Source organism: Gymnogyps californianus, chromosome 9, assembly GCF_018139145.2.
Source record: "Gymnogyps californianus isolate 813 chromosome 9, ASM1813914v2, whole genome shotgun sequence".
NCBI lineage: Eukaryota > Metazoa > Chordata > Aves > Accipitriformes > Cathartidae > Gymnogyps > Gymnogyps californianus.
The window spans coordinates 16,594,407-16,610,747 of record NC_059479.1 but is presented as its reverse complement, the minus strand read 5'-3'; the positions used below and the strand labels follow the sequence as shown (position 1 = coordinate 16,610,747).

Here is a 16,341-nt window from a genome sequence, read left to right as displayed (position 1 = left end):
CAGTTTGGTTCAGATGTATCACTGTCTCTCATCTACTCTTCGCTTTTGCTTTTTGTTGCTTTGTGTAACATTTATTTCTAGTTAAAGAGAAAATGAGTATTCTTTTAATGAAAATGTAGCTCATTTGACATGCATTGACGATGGCAGGCATAAAACTGTCACAGTCATGATTCTGTTAGATGTGAATCATTTGTTTCAGTGCTGTGCCAAAATGTGCATTTGAGTTCACAAAGTTGATGCTGATTTCCCTCAAAAGAGGAGGAAATTAAACATGAATGGTACTCAGCCTAATTTTTGCCTAGTCCATTTCTAGAATTTGGATGTTTTTCAAAACACAAGTGAATTACCCAGCTCTCCTTGCAACTCAGTGGATGATGGATACTTAGCTCCTTAAATGTAACATACTGTTTAACAAAAATAGCTGTCTAACTTTTGAGTTTTGAAAATTCTTAAGATCATATATGTAGATCTGTAAACCAACAGCTTTATTGTGTTATATAGTGTATTTTTCTTTTTCCAGTCCTTTACCTCACTTCATCACAAACCACTGTCAGTTGACCTGACCGTTGAAAATGGACAAAGATTAAAAGTCATATACGGCTCACTAGTAGGCTTTCATGCTATTGATGTGGACTCTGGATCTGTGTATGACCTGTACCTTCCAACACACGTAAGATACTCCAAAAAATTACGTAAATGCCTCTGTTCTTTGGGCTGTATATTGATGACGATCGGGTTAAGAGTTGTGCTGTATTTCAAAAGACAGGGTAAGAGAGTAATTATTGTATGCCAGCTAATAGAAAACCACTTTTCACATACTTTTATAATGCTGAAGTTCTGTTAAAAGGGCTTTATCACATGTAGAATATCAATTTTAATGGTTTAATGTCAGAAAGCCTGTTGTATGGACAGTACTATTTTTAATTGATTTATCCTGGAAATTTAGGACTTCTTAAGCAATCAAAGACACAATAATATCTACATGAATTTAGGTGACTTTTACAGTCTGCCACTGTGCTTTTCAATCTTGTTAACAAGTTGATTAAATTACCACTGAACTGAGCTGAAATTTGGCCTGGATTACAAAGACTGTTGCAACATATTTTAATCTTGATCCACTGCAAGCATGTTACCCTTGCACCAATGAGTACCTGTAGCTAGAGGAGCCAGGTATACATGTGCACCCATGAATAATCCCAATTTCTTCACCATGGAGCAAAGCTGCATTTGTTTCACATGATGACAGATCCAGGCTCTGTGTGTAGAATGTGATTTGCCTTTCAGTCGTGACTTTGCAGAAACCCAACTTCCAGACTGACTAAATTTGCTGATCTTCTTACCGTTCAGTTGCCCGTGAAATCAGTCCTTAAATTCAAAAGAATTTTTACATTTTCCTCAGGATTTTCTCATTAGATTGTCAAGAAGTTGGCATGAAGATGTTGATTTCGGGTTGATGTGTACATATTGCATTGTGCATCTGTTCATTGAGGTGATGGTGATCACTGAATTCCTGCTTAAACTCAGATAACAGCAAAGTAATTCCCCTGCAGAAGTGAATGACTGGCATGGGGCTGCCCAATATGAAGTCTGTGCTATGGTTTTGCTCTTTTGTTTGTTTGTTTGCTTATTTTTTAGCTGTTCTAGATAGTTCGTTTCAAAGCTGTGAGTCCCAAAAGCCAGAGAAACTTGGAGGCTTAGGTCCAGAAAACTAGCAGGTTCCCATGGCTCCAGTCTGATGGGAGGCTCCTGGCAAGGAAACTTCTGTGCACACTTGAAAACCTCCCTGAAGTCAACAGAGCTCCACAGGGGCAGAGGGTTGGCTCATCCGGGTGCCATGGCCGCCTTGTATCCCAAGGCAATGTGTCCCAAAGTTACGCTTAGGAGGTCTGAAGAAATCTCATCCCAGACCTGCATGTTGCAGCCTGTGCCTTGAACCCTTTTATTTTTTACCTTCTTTTTCTCCACTCTCAGCCCCACGTTTTCAAACCAAATGAAAACCCACGCCTCCCGTGCAAGCCGCTTGATCGCTCTGCTGCCCTGACAAGTGACAGCCTTCAAATTCTGTCAGACCTGTGTTTGTGATGGACACAATGTTTGAGGATGGCTGTGAAGTTTATAAACTTCTCTTTAATTAAAAAGTAACTTTTCTAGCTGTTCAGAACAAACTGTTGAATCACCTGCTAAAAGCTTGTACTGTTGATTTCTGTGTTGGGTTTTTTTAAGGGACTTCATGTTTGTTTTGTTAGAGGGTTTATTTAATCTGACAATTAGTAGCTTTGTTAACTATGCAGCTATGACAAATTCACATCAGTTCATAAATGTAAGCGTGGTGCCTGCATACCATCCCTGGAAGCTGGTTGCTAAGCAAGGTGAATAATGACTTGTCAAAAAGATCATTAGCATAATTGCCCAAGATAAGAAAGGCAGAGAAAAAAAGTGAACCTTCTTAGAGGCTTTAGTTTTTCAACAGGCTGCAAATACAATTATGTACCTGATGAGAGAGATTTCCCAGATGACTGTCCTGAATATGTGGGGCACCTTTAAGACTGACTCCATTTGTGTGTGCTCTTCAACCAAAAGTTAGCATGTACTAAAAATACATTTTCCCTTTAGAGTCTTAGACCTTAAATAAATCTGCTGCTACAGTGGCTCTATCTTTTTCTCTATTTTATTATTTTAAAGAGCATCTGCTAGAGTTGGATAATTCTCTCAAGGAGCTTTGTGGTGGCAACAGACCAGACTTTAACAGGCTGACTTTAGATACTCTTGCTTTCTGGTAGCCTCTTTTCCTGGTTCCCCACCTCTTTCTTCATCTCTTACCTGCTTCGATCGCTCATGCGAGTACCAAGGCAACGCATTAAAATTGCTCTGCGACTCTGGATACCCGTTCTAGTGTTACGGATAGTTGTTGCGGAGGCACGGAGTCAAGTGGTTGGCCTGAGTGTATTCAGTTTGGCAAGTACAGCTTCAGTGCTTCTTTTACTGTTCATTGTGCCCTTACGGTGTGCATAAATGTATGTGCTTGAAGAAAAAAAGATCTGTGTGTTGCTGGCTTGTGAAAATGATGTAAAACTCCAGTCATACGCTTCCTATAAAAATATTAATTGTAGTGGTTTAATTTACTAATTAACATCCTGTTTTGAGTAGCGCTTTAAACAAGGAAATGCTTTGTTACTGTTTTTCAAGGCTGTCCCCTTTTTCTTTCAAAAACGCTTTCATAAAACCTCACCTTCATGGTTGTATACTTAAGACTTTTTTTTTCACTTGGGACATGTTGGCTTCTGGGAGAGATTCTAGTGCATTGAACAGCTGTTAAAATAATTTGTGTGAGTGAAATGCACTGTTCTGCGGCACACAGAAAATGTATGCTGAACAGCATTTACATGGGGAACTAGTTTTAGTGAAGGATGTGGGAAGGGAAGGACAGAGAGTGGCTTGTATTTGAAAGGTCCAGGTAACTTTTCAACTTGCTGTAAATATTGTTAAATTTACAGGTTTTAGCTTGTGAGTGAGGATAGGGAAATATCATGGAAAGTGAAAGCACTGATTTCCTGGAATGTGGAAGCTTTTGTCCGTCCTCCATCTTCTGAAATAATCGTGAATTCAAATTTATTTCACCTTTCTTCTATTTATATAATGCAAGTGTTTTGTGAGTGAGTAAGTAAATATTATTGTGTCTCGGTGGCTCCATGGCTTCTTGCAACCAATTAATACTGGTAAATATAAAGTGAAAAATTGAACATTGGTTTGTTTGCAAACCTACTGTCATATTCAAAGGGGGGAGGAGAGGAGAAAGCCTGTTTCAGAGGCTAGCTAGCAAACTATACAGCCTTTCTGAAAACAGGCATTTCTTTCACTTTCCATGAGCCATGAGCTAGTTCTTTTTATTGTTCTGCCAAGCTAGTTAGATTGATGTAGTCACTAAAATCGCAGTCCATTTTCTGCTATAAATCTTAGTAAACTATGATTCTAGATCCAGGGGACTATTCGCCCACATGCCATTATCATCCTCCCGAATACCAGCGGAATGGAGCTTTTACTCACCTATGAAGATGAAGGCATCTACATTGATATATATGGACATTTCACGAAGGAGACTGTTTTGCAATGGGGAGAAATGCCAGCATCTGTAGGTATGTATGAAAAATAGCACTTTATTAAATGTAAGATTCTGCTGCATGAAGCCTGACTTCTTTATGGGGTTTGTATCCATATGAAAGTGGTTGTATGGCACATAAAGCAACGTCTAAGCAAACCAGATGTGTAAAGAGTAAGCAGATTTATGTATGTTTGTGTTAAGACAGCCAATGATTGCAATAGGGTCTTCACATTTGGATCACACAGTTTGTATTCTTGTCACACTGTTTATTGCATCATACCTTGACTACACAGCCAAACTTCATCGAGGATGCAGCTTACCACCAGTTTTCACAGAGAGAATGACAGGAATTAGAGAGGGGAAAAAAGGTGCTTTTGTTTCCTACTTTGCTTGTTCATAGCCCATAGCGTTTTCCGTAAAAATTCACAACTATAGAGAGGTCAGTTACTGCAGAGGTCTGTAACTGCTGTCAAATGGCCCCTTAATTTTATCACTTTAAATTCACAGTGCTGCCAGCCCTGGGTATTTCTAACAGATTCTCAATCTCTCCATGCCTGCAGTTGGCTTTGTAGGAGGAGATCCTGATTGTACTGTAGCCAGGACAGCTGTTTGCTTCACCTTCCCCAGAGGGCTTCAAGTTAACAGTGTGGGGAAAACCAAGAACAACACAGGCACATTTTTGTTTTTATTATTTGTTGCTTTTAATTTCTTTTCTGGCTCACTCTTGTTCTTCTGCATCTTAAAACAAACATACCAACAAACAAAAAAAGCCCAAGACACTTAGATTGTACAAAAGCATGTTATTAGCTTGGCAGAAACTGGATGCCACAGTGAAAAATCAAGGATGTTCACCTTTTTCCTTTCACTTCTAGCTGGGTAGTTTTAGGAAAAGTCCATTAAAATCAGAATAACACCCTTGAGTAAATGCCAGGTTTGACATTTGTAGAGGGTTTTCAACAGTACTGAGGGCAAGAAGCCCACCTCTGGAACACAGATCGCTACACGACAACTTATTTTTTGCGCTGTTTCAATAGAATTCAGCAACGAAACTGCTTCAGTTTCAAAAAACAGATACAAGGGTATGAGCTAACTATATGATGTTTCCTTCCCTTCACTGAATAGCCCCCTCTCTATTTTTCAGCCTATATTCAGAGCTACAGGGCGTAATTAAAATGTATCACGTCAACTCTCCATTTTTCATAGGAATATCTAATGGTCTTTGATATGTTGAAATTTTACCTCCCCTCTCAATTAATGTTAGAAACACCGTGAGAAATAATCAATAACCAAAAAGCAATTACTCAGCCAGGGTACAAAGAGTTCTAATGAGAAATATTGAACGTAATTGGAAGCTGCACTGATGAATGCTATCTAAAGGAGACAGAAGCTTTCAAGAAGCATGTCGTTATGGGATGTGCTTCCTTAGGCCTTACTAAAAGTAGCAAGCTTACTTAATATGAACATTTTCTTCAAACTGTAATGTCTTATCCACCTTATGGTGTGCATATATGATAAATGATTTTCATAAATATTTAAACTCTCCTTTGTTTTCCCACATGTACTTCATTGGCTAGAACTCCTTTTTCTTGCCTTGGGAAGAAACAATCTTAAAATCAGCTGCATTTATATAAGTGTCCTGCCAGAGATTAACCCTGATCTCATGTTTAATACTTTTTAAACCATGGATGTTATTTGTAACTATTACAGCCTTTTCTGGTTGTATTATTCTTACTATATGCTATGTCCTAAAGAGTCACTGTTACTAGATAGTTAAGGTGCTTCAAAGACGAATGACAAATAAGGAACAAAGGGCTTTCTTACATCCTGCTTTAGAAAGGGGGTATTACAAGAAGGGTCGCATAGATCTATGACTCGTACTTGGAAATTCGCAGTTTGTGTCACTGGGCACCGATTGCTCTCAAAGCTTTTTCACTTAATCTAGATAGAGCTCGCAGGAATGCCTCAGAAGTGGACCAGAGAGAGCTTAAGTCCTTATTCCTAATGTTGCTGAAAGTACTGAATCATCAAGCCCACAGATATGAGAGAGAGGTTTGTAAAGCGTTCTTGTAGCCTGGAAGTCACACTGCCTTAACTTCAGTAAAAATTTCCTTGCGCGTAGCCAGCTGGCATTGAAGCGAATAAAGCTCACCACTTTGGACCAGCTGAATATGTGGTCTTTTGTGCCAGTTAATTACTCTGATTTAAAACATCCTTCAGTATACATCTGGCTAGGCATGATATTCTCAGTTTCTCAAGGTTGATTACATCTTAATAGAAGGAATGCCACTTGGACATTTGCCTTTCCACATGCTCATGCAGCTATTTCTCCTGTTCTTCAGCACACCACTTATGATAATCATTTGCATGGAAAGCTATCAGTACCAAATTGCCTAAGCATTTTTGTTACAGTATTTTAGGGCAGTTAATAGGAAGAGGATGGAGAAGATGGCATCCTGTCTGGTGAATTTTACTGTATAGAAGTTAGGAGTCTTGTCTATGTGAATAGTTTAGATGTTCTCTGTAGTCAGTCTAGAGAAGTGGGCCCCACCGGATGGGAAGGTGCCCATCCAGGGACAGGTAGCTAGGACAGGTATAATGGAACATCCTGCTGAGGAAGCAAGAGGGCGAGTTAGATGAAACGTTTTGGATGGTAAGGTTAGGAGAGCTGAGTAAACAGCTAGCTCTTTGTAGAATTTCTCCCACTGCTCAGAAAGAAAGACTGTAGTTTTTCTCTGGAAGGAAAGGTGTCTGTCTCCATCCGTCTCTTTCCTTGTTTATACTTCTGCAGATTCCACAGCTGAAGGGAGGCAGTCTCCAAACAGCCCCTCTCAGTTGTCATTTGAAAATTTTCCAGTATGTTAGCTTGAGAACCCTTGCATTTCTGCTGCTGCTGCAGCACTTCTGGTATCTCAGAAATGGATTTCTTTGGAACAGAAATTGTCAATCTTTGTGATGTGGTACAAGATTAATTTGACTTCTGATTGGAATCACATTTCCACTAAAAACAAAGTAACCCAACCTATAACTCAACACACAACTCAAACTTCAAACAAAGAGCTCTGTTAACTATTATTTTAGTAATTGTTTCCCACTAACTCCTATTAATTTTCTTGATCCTTTGAAATTCTTGGCTCCAGACAAAAACATTAACTATTATGAGAGAAGTGTGAATAACTGTGTTATTTGCATGGCCAAACTTAGGGGGAACTTGAAAGTTTCATAAGAGATCCCGTTTTCCTGGAATTTCCAGACCCATTTCAGACCTCCTAACGTCTGTATGAGCTTATCTCAAAATTTTCACTCTCTGTTTCAGAGATAGAAGGGTCTTGTGTGAACCTCAGGGTGCGCTCTAGTCATCCTTTGCTCATTTCTTAATTTCTTTAAACAATTATTTTGAAAGAAAACTTTTGTAGTTGGTGAGAATATCTCGACTACAAAAAATAAAAAATAGTTTGTATTATAATTGATGGATTTAGGGCAGGGAATCTAAATACAGCTTACTCTCATAGTCTTTAAGTTGGGACCTCTGTGACCAATCTGTTAATAAGAAATTGGAGACAGGAAACTCAAATCCTGTGGGAAATTAAAACTGTGGAAGTACTCTATCTATGTTTAATCTGAAAGAGATTTCACATATGTAGGGCTAAATACAAATATAGCTGTAATATTTTCTTTCTATAAAACAGGATTAAAAAAGGGCTTAAGAAACATCAAGTTACTAAGATTTGGGAGCACTTTTGCCCTTTTGTGTGAGTAATGAATTATTTACAGTACGTAGTCTTAGAGGGTTGGCACAAAACTGGATATTCCCGGAATGGGGAACCAATAGAAGTCCTTATTTCCTTTGCCAGGTACATATTAGAACCAAAAGGATGTTATGTAGAGAAACAGACAGCATTACCAAAAGGTGGCTGAATTACTGCCTCAGTGCTCTATCAACATACTCGCCAGTTCTTGAAACAGTTGCTGTCCAGCTCATGCACAGAAAGTGCCTGCTCGTATCTGAATGATTCTTGTTGGTCAGATCTCCTGCGCACTTTTTCCCCAGGAAACAGCAAAAAGCATTCAAACGAGCAAACTGTCACCCCAGATACATTTCTGCGTTGGGCTATCAGTTCTACTGGAATAATTACAAAGGAGTGAGCAACAGCTGGGAGCAGAGAAGCTTTGGAACAGAGATGCATAGAAACATACATGTTTAGGGGGAAAAAAAAAAGTCATAAATTTATTCCTAGCTTGCTTGGGGTGGTTAGGGAACTGTATGTGTTAGCCCTTTGTCCAGTGCAATCTAACCAAAACATAAAGCAGAAAAACACCTGCCTTCCATGGCCAATTGCTTAATTTGTCCATTTGTGACTTTATTCAGCCTTAGTTTTTTCTCCTTCTTGATTTTGACTCTCTAGCCCCTCTCATTTAGTAGAAGTTCTCCACAGCTGTAACTGGAGGAAGAAAAATACCCACTTCTATCCAGGTAACATAAATAATAGAAGTAAAACTAGTGAACAGAATTGCACAAGAGAAGTTACTGACTCCTTCCTCAGTTTTCCTACCCAAAATTGCTTAACTTTGGGGGCAGTAGGTTTTAAATCATGGGCAACAGACAGAAGTACATGCAAGTAGCTAATCAGTCCCTAATCAGTGATCAGCAGCATCACTGGAGAGCTTGAGGCTGGGTTTCAGTGGGAATAAGCTTTGCTACATCACAGGACACTACTGGTATTTCTGCAGGTTATTTCCATTCCCAATCCTCAACATGTATGGCTCCCTTCCATTTGTCTAAAAATAAACAAATAAATATGCTTTCCCCAAAGAGTGGGGAACCAATAAAAGTCGTGATTTTGTAGAGCATACTAGGTTTGACTGAAGGGCTGAAGAAGGGTTCTGTAGAAGTGTACTCAGTTTTAAGATCTGTATGGTCTCTAATAGCTGGTATCTTTTACTGTCAGCAAAGTCTTCACTGGATATTCTCCTTTTAATGTTCATGCCCAGCTGCATACTTGCCTGAAGCAATTTTCTCAAACATGTATACAAAAGCAAAATTCAGTAGCTTTTTTGCATTGAATTTCACCTATGCACATACTGTCTGTCTCCAAAAAGGAATTCAGTAAAGCAGCATACACTCTCTTTTACCCTGTGAAATGGAGTTTGATACCATGACTCAGGCACACACTCTTTTAATTCATGTTCATTTTGAACTTCTTTGTTTATCTGGAATCAGTTGCCTGGGGAGTTTTTGGAGTCTCCATCACTAGAGGTCTTTAAGGTCAGCTTAGACCAACAACTGTCAGAAGTGATACTGATGTGGCACAGAAATATGGATGGAAGAGAAGGTGCATTAAGGTCCTTTCCTGCCCTGTTTCTTCACCACTAATCAGAAAAGCCCTATTTTATGATACTTTGCTAAAAGCTGGCCTGATTCTGCTCTCATGCAGAGGTCAATTGGGCATAACTGCTTAGGGCAGTGAGCCAAATTCAGTTCATGAGATCAGAAAAGGGATTTTTGAAGGGAAACAGTTTAAAAAAAGAAAAGAAAGGTTAAGAAGGGAAGTGAGATTGTAGCAGTACCTGGGTTCTGTGGTACCAAGTGCGCTTGTCTCATTCAGACTGCGAATATGCGACTGGTGTGAGACTGAGATCATTAGCTCGTAACAGTGACACTTCATAGAAGTTAATGGATCCAATATGGCTCAGTAATTGCTTTCACCTTTCCCATCTCCCTCAACTATTTCCCCTTGAAACAATCACTCCCCTGAATGAGGGGCTCTACTCAACTTAATACACATTGTAAACAGGAAATACCAAGTCTTGTCCCAAGTTTAGAGTGTTGCTAATGCTTTCACGATGTTAAGAAACTGATTTTGAGCTCACTTTGCTATACTAACTTCCTGGCATATATTCTTTGACGTCCAGGGAGTAATGCTGGTGTAAATGGTGTAACAAGAGCCACAGCTCATGCACAACTGTAGGTCTTTTAAGATATGCAGTAATCTGGGTGAAGCAGGGGAGCTTCAGGTAACTCTGAATAACTTTGTTCCAGGTACGTTAAGCAATATTGGCACATCAGTCTGAGTCAGTATAAGCCTTTTCTGCTGAGCTACTGTCCAAAGGACCAGAGTGGCTGTCTGCATCTAGGGTTGCTAGAAACCAGTACAATCTTGCATTGTGTGTAATGTAAACACCCTTATGTTGCCAGCTGGAAGCATAGGCTATTTTTATCTAAAGCTAGTTGAGGTGGAAAGTGGACTCAAAATAACTATTCCTAAGTTGCTCATGGTATAGGAGCTTTTGTTCCAGAAGCAGACAAGTTTATTCTGAGTATCTAATCTGCTCTCAATTCATTTCACGTGAAACGCTTGTAAGTGCTCCCACATGGGAAGATTATCAAGACTCAGTACTGACCTTTGAATTCATAGCCCGCTATCCTCCAAATTAATTTCCATGTATAGATAAATCCTTATAACTGGACAACCCCACAAATGGTATAATGGGGCCTTTTTGTTAGCATGTTATTCCACAGATGCAATTTGAGAATGAACTTTTTGATTCTGCTACAAGAATGAGGTTTTGTGCTACTTGTACTTCAACTGAAATTTGCCATTGTCAGTTGACAAGTTCTCAGTATATTGGCCAGCCAGCAGAGCATCAGTGGCGGAACTTGGTATATCTGTTTTATTATGTTCCTATTGTAATACTGCTTGGAGATCAGGTCTCTTCTGAACATAGCAGTGGTGCTCCAGTCATCCAGGGCTTTCTGTCCCAGACAACCTAGAGGCTGCAACACAGCCTAATTAAGCTGTTACTGAGAGCTGCAAGGATGCTATCAAATTGAAATCTGCCAAAGGCATGGATACAGCTGATACAGACATAGCATATTGACAACGTGAGTGCAGATCTCATGTACTGGAAAAGATAAGGAGACTTATGAGTGGATTAGGTCTTTGTTGCTGGACCTATATGACCTATACTAAACAGCATAGCCATAGAATGCTTTCATGCTGTTTATATATACGCACCCGCCTCGCTGTCCCACCCCCAGAACCATCGTGTGCCTCTGTCTCTGTTGTGTTCAAAAGCAAAGTTTGAAAAGGTTAATGTGGTGTCGGTTGTTACAAAAAACAGCGAATGTCTGAGTATTGTATCATTTTTATCTTCTTCACTTTACATGTGGTCTGGGCCTACCTTTTTAGATAGTAACTGCACATTGCATGGGTGCTGCCCTGGTGCTCATCATGCTACTGCTGCAGTGATTCAGAAATGTTAATGACAGTCTTCCTCGCAGCCTACAGCAGTAGTGCCCTGTTGTACAGCCTAGGAACTGAAGCATAAAGAAAAGATTTTAAAAGTGTTTGATTTTTAGAAAATACCCCTCCCCCCCTTCTCTTCTCCCACTTATCCTCAGTTGCTCACTCCTGTTTTGCTTTTCAAACAGGATGGTTTCTTCCTCTTTCCACATGACTGGGATACTGGGAAAGAATTTTCTTGCTCTCAGCTCTAGTGGCAGGGAAGCCTTCAGTGTGCACAAAGAATAACTGAAAGGAAAGTATACTAAACAGATTTAGGGGAAATTCATAGACTTTGAGGGAACTAAAATCACAACATTGTAGCCAAACCACACGTTTCCAAGGAGGTATAATTTTCATACAATTGTTCTGACAAGAATTATAAAGCAAGGATTCCAAGTTAATATTAAATCAACAACTGCTAGAAGAAGGATATACAGTCACTGAGGCATATTGCCTTTATTTTCTGCTGTCCCTCTAAAGCAGGATCGCAGGCTGTTGCTTCCTATATCAATGCGTACTGAAAGTTTAAATTTTAGACAAAAATCTAAATCAACATGGAAAGTTTTAAGGAATAGACATTGCTCGCACTAATAATGTCGGGCAGGCAAGCACTGTCCACTGAAGCTAAAAACCAAATGCACACATTTCCTCTACATCATTTCAGAATTCTCAGACTGATGGAGTAACAGGTCATAGTTGAGCAAGAACAATAATTTCTGAGTATTGACTATCAATAGATAAACACTAATGTGTTTTTACCTTGGAAGCCCCTACATGCACTAATCAGAGGGCTTTCATTGAAACTGTGCCTAATCAGATGTAACACAGTAAGCTTCCACAGTGCTGGAGCATCTTCTTTTGGTTTTGGAGATATTGCACGTAACTAGTGATGGGAAGACAATAGCTAAGGACACCAAATTAATCATGACGTAGTCTCAGATTCAAAAGTATTTCGGTTTCAGACTAAGCTGAACTCCGTAGTAAATATAAACCCAACTTCCTAATGGGAGGATATAGAGAAGACAGAGTCAAGACTTTTCCTGGACAGGTACAGTGAAAGGATGAGAGGCAAAATGAGCACAAGTTGCACCAAGAGAAATTCCAATTAGGTATTAGGAAGAAATTTTTAACTTGGAAGTAGTGATGCATTGCAGCAGGGGCTCAGAGAGGTGGTGAAATATCCATCAAAACATGTCTGGAAAAGGTCCCGAGTAACCTTGTCTAATTTGGCACTGCTTTGGGGGCGAGGGTTAAACAAGATGCCCTTCAGAGGTTTGCTCCAACCTTTTGTGATTCTAAAATATACAATAGTAGCATACTTATGTCTAGAGTCCAAAATAAGTCTGAAAGGAGAAACTGAAATTTAGTTACTGTTTCCAAGGCTTTTTGTATAAACTTAAAATACAAATAATTCAGAATATATTGTTATCAAACAGAAATGCTTCAGATCCATATTGACATAAATGAGGCAAGAATCAGTCTTTCAGCCGTTAAATAGTATCAAATCTTTTTTTTTCTTTTTTTTTTTTTTTTCTTTTAGCTTACCTTCAATCTAATCAGGTCATGGGCTGGGGAGAGAAGGCGATTGAACTACGCTCTGTGGAAACAGGAAATCTGGAAGGAGTATTTATGCACAAGAAAGCACAGAAGCTAAAATTTCTATGCGAAAGAAATGACAAGGTACAGAGATGACTATAGTGTGGTGATTTAGCAAAAATGAGTAATAGTTGACTATGACACTAAGACCATTTAATTTTTCTAACTTTGTTTTTACATTGGTTATTTCTTACCTTAGTAAAACTTCCCCATTCAAAGTAAATGTAGTCACTGACCCCACAAAGCACTCACTATGGATATTCCGCATTTTCGCACCACCCTACTTTAGCCAGCTCTCTTATAACTCCTGTTCCACCCAGCCTTAACTAATATCAGGACTGGTAACAAATACAGACATTGCTAACTGGCCAGACTCCAGCACAACAGGTGTAGTGGGGAGGGCTAGTGAGCCAGCCCGGATAATGCCCACCTACAGGACTGCCTCTCCTGGGCTACTGAAATTACTGGCAATTCAGAGCAGCCATCATGGAAAAAAACCCCAACGCTCTAATATTTGAGATACTGCAGGCACTAGAGTATGGATAATCAAGTATGATTTCTTGCATATAGCAGTGCTTGATAAATGTTTTGTGAAACCTGCTTAGTCCCATTGACATATTTAGAAAACTGGGGCCCCAAAACTGTTTAGATTAATTTATTATTTGAAAATGTTCTCTTGTGTTTTTCCAAATAGGAAAAGAAATATACCAAAAAAATATATCCCAGTTGTGCCACAAGCACAGTTTCACTTTAAAAAGTTTCTCATGGGATTAAAATTGAATTGTGATATATATATATATACACACACACACCCCCTTGTATTTGGGACTGTGGCATTCTCTCAGATTTCCTGTATGGGTAAAAATATTCTCATAAATGTAAACTGACAGTAGCATATCTTTTTTTTTTCTTCCCCCTTTCAAGGTGTTCTTTGCATCTGTACAGTCAGGAGGCAGCAGTCAAATATACTTTATGACTCTTGGTCAAAATGTACTATTCAACTGGTAAATCACATCAAAATGAAGGATGCTTTGAAATTCCCTGTAGGTAGCAGTGTAAAATGCTTGGAGGTAATATACACAAATTTGCACTTTTTACCTACAAAAATTTTGTCATTATTAACTCATCAAAATTCATATTCTTTCAGTTTGGAAAGAATTCCATTTTCCTGTCAAAGTATTGCAGACGTGTTTAGTTTGTCTTCTAAAATATGTTGCAAACCAAGATTGTATTCACAGTGTTAGGAGAGAACAACTTTAATGAAGAATGTAGCCAATATAAGAAGCCTCTGTACTCTGAAAAGTGTAGTTTCATTTTCACAGATGATGCAATATTGTTATCTTGAACTGAAGTCTCTTTCTTTTTTGGACAGCAGCATCTGTAGGTAGGTATAAAACCACAAACAAGTTGGGTGACAAATTGGAATCTACTTTACTTTGAATTGGGTTTTGGCTTGTTTTGCATTTTAAGCAAGCTGGTACTGTTTCACCAAGACTCACTTGTCCAAGTTTTACAATCAGTGAAAGAGCAACTGTTCGTGATGGGGCCTAAGGCAGATGGGGATGCTTGAGGGATTGTATCCTGTGCTAGGCAGACAGGTGCGTTTCACTGCAGAGTTGTAAAAGCAGCTACTTCTAGACATGTGCCCCACCTGGTAGATTTTACAAAATGCAGGGGACAGACTTCATGTTTCTCTCAGGGCTGGATGCCTGAGCCCGTAGACACAGTTACTGTAGAATGTATTTGTAAAAATAGTTTAAATAGTAGTTTGTCAAAATCATATATGCATAAAGCATTATGGACCTGAACCTGTAACTTTTATTCCAACACGGGACCCACACTCATATGAGTTGATTTAAAGGCACTACCCATGTATATAAGGGCACAGGATCAGGCACCTTTTCTTCCCTTCTTGCTCTTTCAGCATCAAGTCTTCATGTATTTGTGTGTAAATATAATCTTTCCACAATGGATGTTAAGATTAACAAATGTATTGGTAATATAGTTATGAAAATATCCAAAGAGTTAATCTATTATAAATAGAAAATATAAATAATTTCAGGTGCTTTCTATGCTAATTACATCTAAATAAAGCTGCATCCACTAGTGTTATTGGTGCCAGTGTTTCTGCATAAACTCTGTTCTCAGGGGCTTGTAACTTGGCCATAAAACTATACAGATATACATATATACTATATATAATCATATACTATGATTCAATTGTAGGGTTTAATGCAATCCTCATTTAGCTGGATTTTTGGATGTGCTTTGAAAATGTAAAGCATCAAATGTAATACAAAAGAGCTCATTCCAGACATGATACAGTATGGATGACGCTGTAGGCAAAAGTGAAATCGCTAGCTACAGTGTTTGAAAATAGATGTTTTTTACTTGAAATATGTGATACTGAAAGGTGCAAGGAAAGTGTGTTGGAATATCTGGTTGTCTACCTCAAGGATGATGATTCAAAGTTGACTAAGAAGGGGAGAAATAAACTTGTTAAAACTGGTAGCTGTTTTGTACAGTATGTCAGGTTAAGTTAATGTTAGCAGTCATGCTGTGACTGACAGGTGCTCAGATTGCAACTATCAGCTCCAGAACTGGTATCCTTGTATATGTCAGCAGAGAAAAAAACTAGGGGCTGATCACCCTTCCCCCCCTTCCCTGTGTTGGCACCTCAACTGCTGCAGGCAGATCAGAGATGCCTTCACTGTTCCTGTCTACGTTCTTTGGCTATGTGGAGGACTGCACTTTCCAGTTATTAACCTAGCACTTTTCACGAGCACTAGCTTAGCTCAAAATGTATAGTGTTTTTTATGAAGTATTTTCCTTTTAAATGTTTTAACTTACAGAAAAATAAGCCTAAAGCCATGCTAAAAAATATGCGCAGTTAAACACTCAAAGTGGTTCTTAATGTATGCAAGTAATCAGCTTGTGCACAGACTTAAAATCTGAATGGTATACTGTGCTCGGGCAGAGCTGTGTGAAAACAGGAGGTCTCTGTCTATTTGTAGTAATGTTCCTACCTGTTGCCAATGCTAGGACTGGGGCAAATGAGCAAAACATGGCTTGGCTCCTTATGCTACTGAACACTGGGCTTGTTTTGTTCAACTTTCACCAAAAAAAAAAAAAACCCACCAAATAAACAAACCCAAACCTGTAACAGAAACAGAGATGAAAGTTACAATTACAGGCAAAAAATAATTTGCAGACAATCAGAAAAACAACTTACTTGCTTTTGACTTAAAATAAAAATTCTGAGAGACTGTGAAGAAAGAACAGCTTTCATTTTGTACCCAGTAGGTGTGCAAAACTTGCTTGCAAAACTGTTTGTGCTATAAGCAATCAGTGATCCACGCTGCC

General features: G+C 38.9%; 1 protein-coding gene across 1 annotated transcript in view; it reads left to right on the top strand.

Moving 5' to 3' along the window:
• The window catches only part of NRK (Nik related kinase), a 106,291-nt gene extending 90,809 nt beyond the window's left edge, over positions 1–15,482 (top strand). Inside the window, exons 28-31 of the mRNA XM_050902071.1 lie at positions 521–670; positions 3,974–4,133; positions 12,923–13,062; positions 13,903–15,482. Of these exons, the coding sequence (XP_050758028.1) occupies positions 521–670; positions 3,974–4,133; positions 12,923–13,062; positions 13,903–13,986 (534 nt within the window). The 3' untranslated portion in view covers positions 13,987–15,482. The remainder of the gene's footprint in view (positions 1–520; positions 671–3,973; positions 4,134–12,922; positions 13,063–13,902) is intronic.
• The last annotated feature ends 859 nt before the right edge of the window (positions 15,483–16,341 follow it).